Source organism: Poecilia latipinna, unplaced genomic scaffold (genome assembly GCF_001443285.1).
Source record: "Poecilia latipinna isolate Pla-1442-1.1 unplaced genomic scaffold, P_latipinna-1.0 Scaffold37, whole genome shotgun sequence".
Taxonomy (NCBI): domain Eukaryota; kingdom Metazoa; phylum Chordata; class Actinopteri; order Cyprinodontiformes; family Poeciliidae; genus Poecilia; species Poecilia latipinna.
Window position 1 is genome coordinate 928,173 of NW_015112653.1, and position 14,588 is coordinate 942,760.

Genomic DNA, 14,588 nt, shown 5'->3' on the forward strand with positions numbered 1-14,588 from the left:
ATTTGTTTTAAGCTATAATGTTTTTGTAATTACTCCAATTGGCTTTCTGAGGTCATTGTAGTGCTTCTACTTCAAAGCAGACGGCAAACCCGAGTCGACTTGCCAAGCAAAAAGCTTTTGGGTTCATCATCTGAATTTGTGGAGCCTGTTAAGTCTGATTGCCATGTCGGAAGGTGAACTTTCACCTCAGTCTCAAATCTTTGCCAAGAGGTTCTCTTCCAGTTTTGCCCCGTTTTGGATTGTCTTCCCAAATCTCCGACCAGCTTCACCAGTCATTTCTGAAAAAAAAAAAAAAGATTCTCAACAGCATGATGCTGCCAACACTACACTTTTGTGTAACAAGTGCAGTTCAACCAGACAGTTCATATTTAAGCTAGAAAGTTACATTTGTACTGACCTGGTCTCATCCAACCAGCCATCTTGAAGCCTACTGCCTCCATTATTATGTTGCGGAAACTTTAAGTAGGACTTTTCACTGCTTTGTTTTCGCAATGGCTTTCTTTTTGTTAGGGTTAGAAATCAACAGCAGATTCACTCCACAGTAAATGTTTGACCAGTAAACACTAACAGATGGTCCCACCTGAACTTTGGGTATCTACAACTCCTCCAGAGTTAACATAGGCGTCTCGGCAGCTTTACTGATTAAATACTCTAGTTGTCTCGCTTGTTAGTTAAGGACGACAGCTATACCTTAACAGGTGTTCAGTTGTGCCATGCTCTTTACATTTTTAAATAAAGATGTGGACTATTACTATCAAGTAAGTGACATTCAAAGGCAAAGATAGGATTACATTTATTCAGATGTCTCAGTAAAATTGAAAACCAAAACAAAAATGACATTAATGTGCTACTTTGTGTTTGAATCTATGACACAAAGCCAAAGCCAAAACATTTAAATGTGTGGGGAAATTCAAGGTGCATCAACACTTTTGCATTCATGTATAGAGTAAATGAAATGTTTTTTTCTCTGCATAATTTCTTAATAAGCTCCCAAAACAACATGAGTGATAATATTCAGGTATTCCCAAGCATTCACACATTATGTCAGTGTTATATCTACACTGTCTTTTAAGTAAATATATTCACTGAGACTTCACAAAGATGAGAAGTCAAATCAAATTGTTTTAGCAAAAAATAAATAAATAAAAAAATCTCACTATCAATATGTTGTCTTCGACATCCATGAACTGCTATCATCACAGCGATTTACTAGCATCCGTGTGAAAGAAAGCAATAACCGACAAGATGAGAAAATTGATGAATTCAGTCCTTCAACTGGGAGGCAGTGGAGAGCGACAACACTCTGCATAACAAGAGACAGACAACAGATACAAGGGGCTATTGATGAGTAAATCAGCAGCCTGATTAATGTGACAACCTTTAAGAAAAGGTTATGGATCCTGAGGGAACTCTGGTTTCTGCAAAACATTTAAAAGAAGCAGAATAGGGAAAAGGGCAGGAGTCAAGCGAGGTGTTAAATTAGTAGGATGCTTCATTTATTTTGGGTGCTGTGTCTCAAGAGAGTACTTCCTTCTCAATGTAGGATATCTTTTCTCTATTGAGTCACGATGTTCCATTCTGTAGGTGACTGTCATTTTCATGGGATTCCCAAAGTTGAGAGAGAAATATGATTAGTTTTACTACTTTCTTCAAATTGGGAATTTCAAATCAGCCCCAGAGCAAAAGCAAAAACTTTATCTAGATCTTGGTTGAAGCTGGCAGAAGACGGTCATTATCACAGTGCATGTCCTGTGCTAATATGGGCTACACAGCAAGAAGGAAGCCATTACTCTTAAACGACACCATTTGCCAGATTACGGCTTGCAAATGTGCTGAGGGACAAATATCTTAAAGGAGAGGTATTATGAGCAATCAAATAGATTATTTGTTTCTTTGAATTATTTGTTTCTTTGAAATTGATAACTGTAAGTAAAATAAGGAAAAATGAAAAACAGTGGATTGTAAACAAGGTTTGTAGACAACATATGTATTTAATGGCTATATAAATACAAATTTCTGGGTGTTTAAACCATGAAATCTGCCAAAAACCCTTACGTTAGACATGTAAAAGCAGAAAAAGCAAAGAATATTGCAGCGTTAGTAAAAACAAGTTAGGTGTGTTCCATGGTTTTACCATATTTAAATTAGCGAGTGTGGAGATTTAGGGAAACATTCAAAATCAATTTACAACTTTCTGCACATTACAAAAAGGAGCTACAAGGATAATTCATGAAGTGGGCCATCTGGACACAATAAATGTCTTATTTTTAAAGTCAGACATGATAAAAATTACTGATCCTGTCAAAATCAAAACTGGTCGAAAACATATTAACAGATCGAATAATAATTTACGCCGCACATACACTCATGAGGAGTTCCCAATTAACCCATGCATGTCTTTGGCGTGTGGGAGGAAACCAGAATACCTGGAAATAGATTAAATTTTAACATAGAAAGATATCTGCTAGCATTTGAGTCCGAGATCCTCAGAAAAAAAAAAAAATCTATCTTTTAATTTTCTGGAAAACCTCCGTTTCCAAGACTTCATTTTCTGCACATGTCAAACTTGACTAAAACAAAAGGAAACTTGATCCACTCTTTTTTTCTGCTTCCCACTCCTGTTTCTGGAAGAACACATGTGCTGTCTGATTTCAATGCCAGCTCCTCATCTGGAGAGGAACTGGGCTTCAGTTGTCCTGAGCACTCATGATCAGCACAGCGTGCCAGCTGCCATCAGTCTCTGATTCACTCATGCAACAACTTCAGCATGAAACTCCCTCATCAGTCGGACACCGGCATCCAGCATCCAGCACGCAGTGATGATTTCTTCAAAGAAGGGAAATACTGAGCAAGCACTGAGTGTAACTCAGAAAAATCAGACAGACAGAAGGCTAGCACTTTAATCCTTGCTTCCTTTTTGCATGCCTCAAAGTTTCACGAGGCTTGGCATAATATCCACTGTTTTTATTGATATGTTGATTAGTGTTTAAATGTTTAGACCACCCAATCTGCTGTTTTTAAAGTGGACTGGTTAAAAACAATCTAATTTAGCTTATTACACTAACCCAGTCTGGACTAATCCAGTCCTGGGTTGATTAGATATTACAGAGTTTGACCCCAAGATAGGTAAGGTTTACACCAAAAATATGAAGTGAAAGTATTTTTTATAAACTTAGCAACTTTGCTGTTGTTTTTAGTGATTTTCAGATCCATTTATTTGCTCTTTTTGCAAAAAGCAACAAATCTATCAGTTTCATTATGTATGTGAGAAGAGTTGAATGTGGCTTGCAGCTTGTCTGGGTTTTAATTGGCATTTTTGCAAGAACCACCACTGTCAACCTGTAGTTTACTGTAAAGTAGTGTGGCTAAAAGTCTGACTTACAAGAACCATATGTGCCAACAGGAGGTCATCTTGTGATTTTGGTCTGATCAGGAGTTATACTCTTTAATATTTCGCCAGAGTCAACTAAAGCTCTATGGCCAATTTAATTATGACATCATAATATAACATCATTTAGTTAAAAATGACATGTAGGATTACTTATTTCTGTAATTATGTGTTTATGGGTATGAAATGTAAAGTGACAAAATGGCAATGTACAGGCAAAAAAAAAAAAAATTAATTGAGACAGCACATTTTAAATTAAGCAAAAAACTATATTTCACCCTTTGAATAGGTTAGCACATCTGAACAGCAACTAAGAGCTGCTAAACTACGGAGCAAAACATTTCTTGATGGTCTTCTTGTTAACTTGCTGTTTAGTGTTAAGGTTAATCAAACTAATGTTAGTTTAAGGAATATTTCTTCCCACATTAATGGCATCTTCGGGAATTTACTTTCTTAATTTGAACCTTTCAAATTGTACCACATATATGGAGGCGCTCACATGCAAAATGCAAAAAGCCAATTGGAGTTTGCAATTAATAAGCGCCACCTAGTGTACAATAAATCTGGTTACAAATGCTTGGTAGAGATTAACCTGTACTGCAGCTATCTTTACATGTTAATCAAATTATTTGGAAAAATTAAATAAAATGGTTTAATTATCTGTATTTTATTGATATTAACCCCTCTTAGATTTAATTCAGTTCCAATTGTTTGTCATGGAAAAGTAATAATAAAAGCATCTTTGCTATATTGATTAGTATTTCTACAAAAGGCCATGTTTGATGAGGTTTTTAATTTCTTAATAAAAACAAGACTTTTTGAGCTTTGTGCATCACTGCTGACAGCAACAGTCACTGCTCATACTTAGACCTTCATCTCTTATGTGCATTCATATTTGTCCCAGACCGGCACTTAGTCCTTTGTGTGAGGTTATGCTACTGTTACTTATTCATCAAAAAAATATGTTCTGAATAAGTTTTATTAAATATGAAAAAGAGAATATTAATGACCAGTGACAAAGCTCCTCTTGTCAAAATTGGCTTCCTTTTAACCCATTTATTCTGACATATCTTTGGTTATTTTTCAGACTCTTGAAGCGCAAAAATATAAAAGTCATTTAACAATGTAATGTCATACTTCAGGTTGGAATATGTTGTTGAAACTGTGAGCAAGAATTGTTTATTTTCTTCTTATTCACTGTCCTGTGCCACAGTATAATAAATGGAGATTATGAATGGCACTTTGTGACAGTAAATCAGTTTACACACATTACAAAAACAGCTGGGTCGGTGTGCAACTCTCCACTGGCCAACTTTATTCAGTGTCATTGTTGTACTGGGACCTGGTTTGTCTTTACTTATTTGCTTCTCACTGTCCTAGCCTTCCTTCATAACTATTTTTTTTGACCAGTTTACAAAAATGTGTTGTTTTGTTGTTGATTTTTCTTTTTCTTAGTGCACCCCCAGGCATCCGCAACAAAATAACACCCACCACAAATGTCTTGAATTCAGCTGAGCTATTTCAAAAAGACCAGGAGCTCATGGCTGAGAGTACACTTTGCTTTCAGCAGCCTGTAATCACAGAGAAGCGGTGGGCTGAAAATTGTGTCACTGGAGCTAATTGCAGGTAATTAGAAGCCAGTTGTCCGCTTCTCCCAGTTTTGCTGAAAATAAAAAAAACAGTGGGTCATCATGTTTTTTTAAGATGTGTTGCATTCAGTTCTGTGGATGTGTTTAACCAAAGAAGCTGCCATGGTTTCGTGTGGACGTGAGCAATGGTATCTTTCTGTAAAAGCACAAATCAGCACATTTTAATAGACAGATTTAGATGTACATCTCTCTGCTGTGGCCCGGTTTGAGATTTTATTCGTAGTTTACATTTCTGATACGCTGTGAAAAGATAAGATGAAGTGAAAAATATAAAGACGCAGTCAGGAGCTGATGCGTTGAGTTGTGCAAAAACAAACAGGATTCTAGTGTTATGGCATTGATACTGTGAAACGCAGTGGCGCAAAAAGTGGCTATGCAGCGCATCCAACGCATAGGGGCGCTGCACCAGAGGGGGCGTCAAAACCCCGTCTGATGGGGGCGGCGGACCGATGATGCCTTCGCATACACTTCACCGCGCCCTTACGGTCCTTCACCTCGCGCACATGTAAATTGTAAATGTAGCGAGTTTTACCTTTTACGTGTCTTCATCTCGGGGGGGTGGTAGAGCGAGCGTATGCTTTCTACGCTCCTTCACCCTTACGTACCTTCCTTCGGAATAATATGTAGTTGGTGAAAGGTACAAAGACATCCAGCAAGTCAAAGCACAAGCTCACTCCCTCAATCCACTATCCAGATGATTTAGAGCCATCCCCATGTATAAAACCAGCATGACTTGGATATGAATCATTTTTTAATCTTCCTAATTAATTTCGATGTTTTCCATCTTTGTGTGATTTCTTTGCAAGCAGAAAACGTCAGCAGAATATCAACACTTAGAGATCCACTCCCTTTCAAATGACTGACACCTTTCCCATTTCAAACATTCAGCTTTAGTACATGTTGCCCTCTTTTCTCTCAGCCCCTTCTCCAGCCTGGCTTCAGTTTCCATTTTTATCCGTACTTTTCACTTCATCTTCCGTCTCTGCTTAATGGCCTCTGTTTAGTTGTGCTCCAGTGAAGTAATGCCGTTGGTGTTGCTGCTTAGAGGTGAGTGTTCTGGGGCAGAATAAGCTGCAATATGCCTCCTATCCATTATTGATCCATGATTAACTAGAGTTCAGCGTGGGTTCTAGGCTCCAACGCTGATAAAGTAGACTTGGCAAAATGTGGAGAAGGGATATAGCTTTAGCACAACCCCAACAAACAGGACAAGCTGTGCTCCTCACCCTGTTGGAAAGCAGCCGGCCAGGGTAAACGTTTTTGTGGTATTTTTGGTGGAGAGTGTAAAATGACTATAGGGTTGGTGCTGATAACAGAGGCCAAAAGTAAAAAGATCCTCTCCCCCTTTACCCTCCTTCAAAAGCTATCTCTGTCATTCGAGGGAATGCTCCACAAGGCGGCATTACAGACCCGCTGATCTTGATGCATTTTGACACTGATGGTGCTCAACGTCTGACCTTTGGGCTGCGGAGTGCTCTCAGATACGCATAGCTTACGTCCCCAGCTTAACAAGGATTCATGCACAGCAAACCAACTCCAGGAGCAAAGTACCAGGGTGCTGCTGCTCCTACAAGGGGTGAGATCTTGTCTTCTTGTTTGAGTCATACGGGAGAACGTTTTCAGTAGTGGCACTCCTTTGGAAGCATCAAGACAAGCCTGCGATGTTTTTTTAATCTTCTGCTCAAGACAACACTGAACTGTTTCATGCTGCGTCGACCAAGCTCTTATTTGTGATGTTTGGTTCCTTGAAATAACTTGCTTTGAAAAGTTTGAAAATCTGGGACTATATGAACCAGCTGATAAACACATCAGAAACAAAAAAATGCGTGAATGTGGCGCTGATACGAACCTCAACCTCAAGAAGAAACGAAGCAGACCTAAATTTCCTAAATTTTTACCCTTGGGTGTGACTGCGTTGAAGTTTCCCCACATCAAGAGCTTTGATGGGTGCTCTAACTTTAGAGTCAGAGTGAAATCTCAGCACAGCCCTGCACTTTAGCAACTTGCACTGCTCTCCAGGGCTTCGTCATTAAACATTCACCGGACACACACACACGCGCACACAAGACGTCATCTTGGGAGGACTTCATGTGGCCTTCACCTGTCCAGCCTTTGTTTTCTGACAGAATGTGCCTTCAGTGGACTTCACAGTTTCTGTGTGAGAGATGGTGTAAGATGTCATCCTGGAACACCAAAAATGATTTTTGCATATTTTGAATAAAATGTTTATTCTTTTGAACCGTGCTCTTCCTCAGATAAGAGTTTATATAGATCCAAAAAAAAAAAAAATCTTTAATTTGTCACCTTCAAGCCTAAAACAATATCCAATAAAACAACATTCCAGAGAAAAGGAAAACATTGCAGACACAAATGTAGAATAAACCACAAAAAATAAATAAATAAAAAAAATAAAGCAAACATTTGTTCGGTCTCCTTGAGGTAGTCAAACAGAAAACACACTTGGCAAATAATAAATAGTAGCAAAGAACATTTTCTTTTTCATAAGCCAACATTCTCATAGAATCACTGCTAGTTCTTTTTACAGAAATTAAAAATGCTATGCTTAGCATTTTTTGGCTAATGTCAATTACCCATAGTGACTATTCAGTTTTTTATTTTGACAACTGTAGTTTTCTTTATTAGTATTCCTGCCATTAACTGTTTATAGTAGCAACAGAGCTGGTATGTTTGTATGCGAGTACTCACTCTACAGTGTTACAGACTGACTTAAACTGGCTGCAGCATCTTAATGCATGCTACTTGACTAGAATTAAAATAACACCTAAATGAATTTGAAAACTTTATCTTTTTCATTCAGTAAAGTGAGGTGCAGCTCTAATAGAAAATAAAAACCAACAGAAACTGAAACTCTTATTTGTTTCATATTTGTGTACAAGCAAATGTTAGAACCACAGTACAGCTGGGATTGGAGGACAGAAAGGGAAAATATTCAGGTTTTTGTTTCTTTTGTCACTTAATTTGCTTTTTCCCCCATTTGACAAGTACAACAGTAAGTAGACTATTGTAAATGTTATTATTTTGAGTTGCTGACAAAGTTTCATTTAAACTGGTTGTCAGAAGAAGGTACATCTAGAAGTTATTTTGAAAGTTTGTCTTATCTCTGAGTCTTTGTGCTTCCATGAGGTAATTTATACTTTTGTTGTATGTAGAAACTCCTGGAAACATCTTCCTGGATCTGTCCAAATGTGTACACATACTTAATGTGCAATACGAATCTGAGAAATAATGTAAAAACATCACAAAACTTCATTTTTTAAATTTCCTATTGACAATATTTTTTAGACAATTTTGATTTGGAATTATTGTCTTCGGGGAAACTGAAGTGGCTGAGCAGATGACAGTTTTTCCACCCAGATTTTATGACATCTGACCTCGTCTTTGAAACGCTTACTGTGTTCTTCCTGATGGGGAGCAGAGCGCTTTAAGCTCTTATGGAGTCTCTGACACCTTGAGAGGCTTTGAGGTCGAGTACATGTAAGCTGACGGGGCCATCGGTCTTTAGATTTGTTGTGACCTGTGAGTTGTTTACCTACTCGCAAGCCATCATGTGAGTCATTGTGGTCACCTGAATGCCCGGGATAGAAAACAGTCTGAAGTGAAGGAACGTTTTAGATGAGGATTGAAATATTAAATCCTTATCTATTAAAAACTTATTTCCAGGTTCTATTATCTTAATGACTTTAAACTTGACTGTCGGCCATATTTCATAGTTTAACTTTGTAAATAGACAAGTCACTTTTACTGTGACTTTGCTACTGTCTCTCAGCGAAGCGTGTTATGGATTTGTGGCACAAAAGCTCAGACCTCATTAAATTTTAACAATGTTTTGGACATAGTTGGGGCACTTTTTCTCACTTTCCTCTATGGTTGTGAATTACAACTATGCCTTGATATGCAATTATTTCCTGTGTTGGCAGGTTGGAGCAATGTGTGGAATGAAAACAGTTCTTGCTTACTTTTTGTGAATTCAATGCTCGGGTCAATTTCCAAGGGCAACATGTAGACTCCAGCTATAATCATCTAATTAGTGAGAGTTTGAGTTTTCCAATTAGCATTCAACCTTGAAGTTTCATACAGAGACACAACTCACCATCTGTCAGCACAATGCAGGGCAGCTCTCTGTGATGGTGATGCACTCACAGCCCTCTAACTGTGTTTGTTTTGGCTGCAGGAACTTCTACTACATCACCATGCTGCGAGACCCGGTCTCCCGCTACCTGAGCGAGTGGAAACATGTCCAGAGAGGAGCCACGTGGAAGACGGCTCTCCATATGTGCGATGGACGCTCACCCACCCAAGACGAGCTGCCCACCTGCTATAGCGGTGACGACTGGTCCGGTGTCACCCTGAAAGAGTTCATGAACTGTCAGTCAAACCTGGCCAACAACCGCCAAGTCCGCATGCTGGCTGACCTGAGCCTGGTGGGCTGCTACAACATGTCCTCGATGAACGAGAGCCAGCGCAACCACATCCTTTTGAGCAGCGCCATGAGCAACCTGAAGAACATGGCTTTCTACGGCCTGACTGAGTTCCAGCGCAAGACACAGTACCTGTTTGAGCGGACGTTCAGCCTGCGCTTCATCTCCGCCTTCACGCAGATCAACAGCACGCGGGCGGCCAACGTGGACCTGAGCGAGGCCGTGCGCAGGCGCATCGAGGAGCTCAACTTCCTGGATGTTCAGCTGTACGAGTATGCGAAGGACCTGTTCCTCCAGCGGTTCCAGTACACCCGGCAGAGGGAGCACCAAGAGGTGCGATTGAAGAGGCGCGAGGAGAGACGCTGGTTGAGGGAGCAAAGGGACCAGGGCAGACCATGGCCGTCCAAACACAAAGGAAGCGGGAAGGGAGACGGAGGCGTATTTGAGAAGGAAACTGAAAATGACCTGCCCACCACCACTGAGGACTATACAAGCCAAGTGGCACGTTGGTGAGGTGTCATCTAACAGAGAGCTGCAACAGACTCTCGTACATCTTAAGAGTCTCTTTATTCTTCACCATTGTTCTGTCTTATGCATTTATCTGTTTTGTTTGGTATGAGAGCTTTGTTTCTTTTTGAAAAAAATGCAGTCTTTTTGTCTCTGAGAGCCTTTAGTGTCTTAAATTTATAAAAATTGCTCATAAATTGTCTCATTTAACTACTGCCTTAGTTTTACTTTGCAAAAACGATAGAGTAAACAAACAGAAGATCCTGACTGCATTGATTTTAATACCCACAAAAAGGTTTTGAATGTGTTTGAAGTTGTTATTGGTGTTCAGACTGTTTTCACTCCAGTGGCTTTTTGTATTTTTGACTAAGAGTTCCAGACATCATAAATAGATGGAGAGGGCAGCCTTGAGCATCAGTTTTTAATGCGTTACAAACACAAAGTGGAATATGTGAATTTATCAACAAAGCAGGAGCATTTCTTGAATCTGATCTTTGCTGGCCAGATTTGTCCAAACAACTGGTGAGTCGACCAACAGTTGAAATGTAACAATAAGCTGGTAGAAAGAGGTGAGGAAAATCGCAGCTCATGTTGGGTCTGTGTGTCGCTTTCTCTTTGAACCACTTCACAAGTAATAAAAAAATAAAAAAAAACTAACAGTACTCGTTATAATGTAGAACACTCAAGGAAATGGGAATAGTTTCAACAATACAAATGACACAAATCAGAGATGTCACAATCAGGGCATTTTCAATTGACAGATATCAAAGCATGTGACTGAACTCGGCTAGTAAATACTGCCTATGATTTGATCAGCCCTAAGCGAACCCTCCAGCAGCATTTTACATAACTTTCTTTTTTATATTTATTTATGCTCTCCTTTTTATGTGCACGGCCTGCGAAGCTTTAATATATGCCATCCACATTATTTTGTTGATCTAAACGAATTTGAGTTTTCCCTACTAATGTAGGTCGGTTTTGTCCCCCACTATGACTTTCAGAGTGAATGACAGAACATACGTGCCACTGCAGCTTCCTGTTTCTCTGGTCCTGACCTACATGTGTGCTCAGCTGTCGGTGCAGAAAAAAAAAAAGCCTTGGAGAACTATTCTTTTAATTTCATGACCCTCAAAGGAAAGTGACAGTTAATGAAAAGATATAACTTTTTCAGTCCTTTTCTCCTTTTTTTTTTGCCTCATGATTAATAGAGTCTGCATTGAAATTTTATGAGTCATATCAAAGCAGAGTAAACATGCTAGCATAAGCCTAGACCTTCAGCAAACTGCTGCGCACGCACATTTTAAGGAGGAAGATTATGATTGGTGAGCTAGTTCAGGGGGATACAATCACATTGCTAATGTAATACAGATGATATGTAGTGCTGCTTGTTGGTCATTCAGTCCTTTGCTATTTTGCACCTGTGTAGCTTTGGTTATGTTTTTTCTGGATACAAAATATATTGAACCGACACTTTGACAGGGGACCATAAAGTAAAAGCTACTGAGGTTTTGAGAAAATCCATGACTTTCATTTTAACTAGGCATCAGTCTAGACGAGGTGCCCATCGATCGGGAATGAGCAAATGCCTATTCTTATAAGACTAATCATTTTGGCAGCAAATAAAAATCCTGATTAGGACATTGATAACAGAAATCCTATTTTATCTGAAAGTCTTAAAGGCCGTGCATGGTCAAGCCGCATGGCCTGACGAACCTTTCACCCCCTAACTATTGTGTGATTGGTCAGAATATTATAGTTGTGTTTGTTTATGTGGAAAACGGTTCCAAATACTGACTATCATAAAGTAGGTTTTTCAGTCAGAGAGCAGGATGGATAGTTGAGAGGAGCGATTGTCAGAGACCGTGAGGAATAAGTATGTACTAAAACATACTCCAGGCAGAGTTTAGTGACCAAAACACTAAACACTAAACTGCTCAGTTCTTCTGATCCACTGCAGCCGGCGAACATCCCAGCGATGCCTTCTGTTCTTCTTTAGCTTTTTACAATATGGACAATAAAATGAAATGCTTTAACTCATCAATGATTATTTCCTCGGCTTGTGTTTACTTTCCTGTTTTTAACCAGACATATGACAAAACACCAGGACGCGTAGCTCATGCAGCGGGAGGGGTTTCACAGGAGCTCATTTCAGTGTATCTTGTGGACCTTGAAGGGTCTTTGCGAAAACGGATGTCCCACCTTCACAGATGTCAACCATGTGACCGCACTTCGGCTGTTTGACCACACTGGGCCCTTTAATTAAAGAACAGATGGTTGCATGTCACAGAAACACAGTATATCTGAAACACAGAGTTTCAGAATATGATTTTTTACACTTAAATAAGCTCTGGCTGATTTAATAAAAATCTCAGTCGAGTCACTGACATCAACATGTCTTTCTTGAATAACTTTCTGACCTCCAGTACTTTAGTGCTGGATTTTTTCGAATTTGGAAAGCCTAACTCTCCAAAATGGACATCTTTCTGATATTTCTTTCTTATACTTTTTTGATGTGACTTTAGTGAGAGGCATAAAAAGGCTCTTTCAGGCATCTGACCTAAGTTCTGTCACTCAAAATATTGCCCATTTTCGTCTACTTGCAGAAAAGGCAAACTAAACAACTCAGACAAAAGACATACTGTTTTGAGTCTAATGGTTTTTTTAAAAGACAATGTTGTTTGCATGTACCCAAATAACCCAAACTATTCAAAAAATGTGTATGCCAGTTTTTTTTGTTTTTTTTGTTTTTTTTTTGCTGTTGTTTTCAAAACAGTTTTCTAATGCACAGTATGTGGTATCTACTGACAGAACAACTTCTGTTTGGTCCATGCATGTTTTTGTAATTTGATGTTCACTGCGAATGCAGGAGTGATTCTTACTGAATCATTTAGATACATAAACAAAACAAAACGAACAAAAAAACTACCCCTACCAGTAAAAATGGTAGGGGTGTTTTCAACCTTGGGCTCACAGTTTAGTAAAGCTGACGTTTTTTTTTTTAAAGTACTTATCCTCATCCCAACTTATCAACATTTTAGATTAGCATTTTTCTTCTGGTCCATCTATTTATTTTGTGGTTAATAAGAAATTGTTACTATTTTTGAGGGATACAGAAGAAACCTCCAATAGCCACAGTGTACATTCATTGATGGCCAGAAAAATGGAGCAAAAAAAAAATCTGCCTATTATTTATGTATTTATTTATTTCACTAAATAATAAAAATGTGCTTCATTTTGTTGTATTTTGGATTTCAAAATGAAAATAATATCACACCCAGTTGCCGAGAAATGCACGGACCTATTCTCCACCTGTAACTTTTATCAAACGTTGTATTTGTTGTGGGGGGGGAAAAAAACAAAAGAACAATTAAATGGTACAAGAGTGGTAAGCTGGTTCTTTTTGGCAGAGTTGATAGGTATTTGATAAACAATGAATGTGATGAGTTGGGTAAATGTTGGTGGTATGCGGCCTGACTGGGAATGAGATGATCAGTATTCAGTCGCCATGCCCCTCCCCTGTCACACTGGCTGCTTCTTACATATTTGTAGAGCTGACGGCGTCTGTGCTGTGGGCACCGACATCGCTCTGATGGCAGCGGAGAGCCAGAACTCAAAGACAAAGCCTGAGAGAAGATGGTTGAAGAAAATAAAACCTTTCTGTTGCTTCTCTGTGCCTGATAGTTTCCGGCCCCTCAAAGCTCGTTTTTATCTGCTTTAAAAGGCTTTAGTGGCCTTTGTGCTTTGATGTGTCTTATCTCATGCTCACTCACAGTGCATACATATCAAATTAAATGTATGCTAAATGTCAGCTCAGATATCTGCTGCTGTTATGTTAATGCAATTTGTCATGTGTTTTTTTTTTCCTCTTCCTGATTGCACTTTCTCATGAAATACCTCATGTTGCACCGTTTTGCTTAATCTCGCTCCATCTTGTCTGAGTGATTCATCGAGTCATTGCAGAGCATGTGTTGAATGAATATTTTGTCAGCTAATGGGAAAGGCGTACATGTATATGCACCTGCTGGTATGGAAGCACTTACATCAGCAGCGGGTAAAAAGAGGAGGAAGTGTGTTGCACATTCTGAATACTCACTCAAGTGTTTCAAGTGTAGCTCACAACATTATAGGACAGTTCTGTGCATGAAGAATTCATGCCATTTTGAATGTGGCAGCAGAAGAATACTTCAGGAACATCCCTTCAAGAGGTAATTATTGTATATTTTAGAATGCTTTCCCAATATCTCCCAAAACAACACTTTAAAAGCCTTTCCTCTGAAACTCAGAGGCATTATTCTTTTGAGATAGACTTTAAATATTTCTATCAGTGTAACTCAGTTAGCAGGATGCAGACTTTTTCCCCCGTCTTTGAAAAAATAGGGAAAAAAAAACAAACAGTCAAAGCAGTTTATTCTCTAAACTATTAATTTAGTATTTATAAAAAGTTTTCACAGAAAATGCTTAGACCTTTGCCTCACTTTTTTATAGAACATTTTCTTTTTTGGTAAAATGTTTACTTTAAAGCTTCACTGTGCAGGATATAATCTAGAGTAGCGGTTCTCAACGTGGGCGGTACCGCCCCCCAGAGGGCGTTCAGAGGACGGCAGG

At 39.0% G+C, this 14,588-nt stretch overlaps 1 protein-coding gene across 2 annotated transcripts in view; it reads left to right on the top strand.

The window, feature by feature from the left end:
- Positions 1-13,347, top strand: part of hs6st3b (heparan sulfate 6-O-sulfotransferase 3b) — a 78,197-nt gene extending 64,850 nt beyond the window's left edge. The window contains exons 2-3 of one of the 2 annotated variants that reach the window (XM_015044996.1): positions 9,230-9,985; positions 12,069-13,347. In XM_015044996.1, the coding sequence (XP_014900482.1) occupies positions 9,230-9,985; position 12,069 (757 nt within the window). In that variant the 3' untranslated portion in view covers positions 12,070-13,347. Of the gene's footprint in view, positions 1-9,229 lie in introns of both variants that reach the window. The other variant, XM_015044987.1, reaches the window with a different exon arrangement.
- Positions 13,348-14,588: the final 1,241 nt, after the last annotated feature.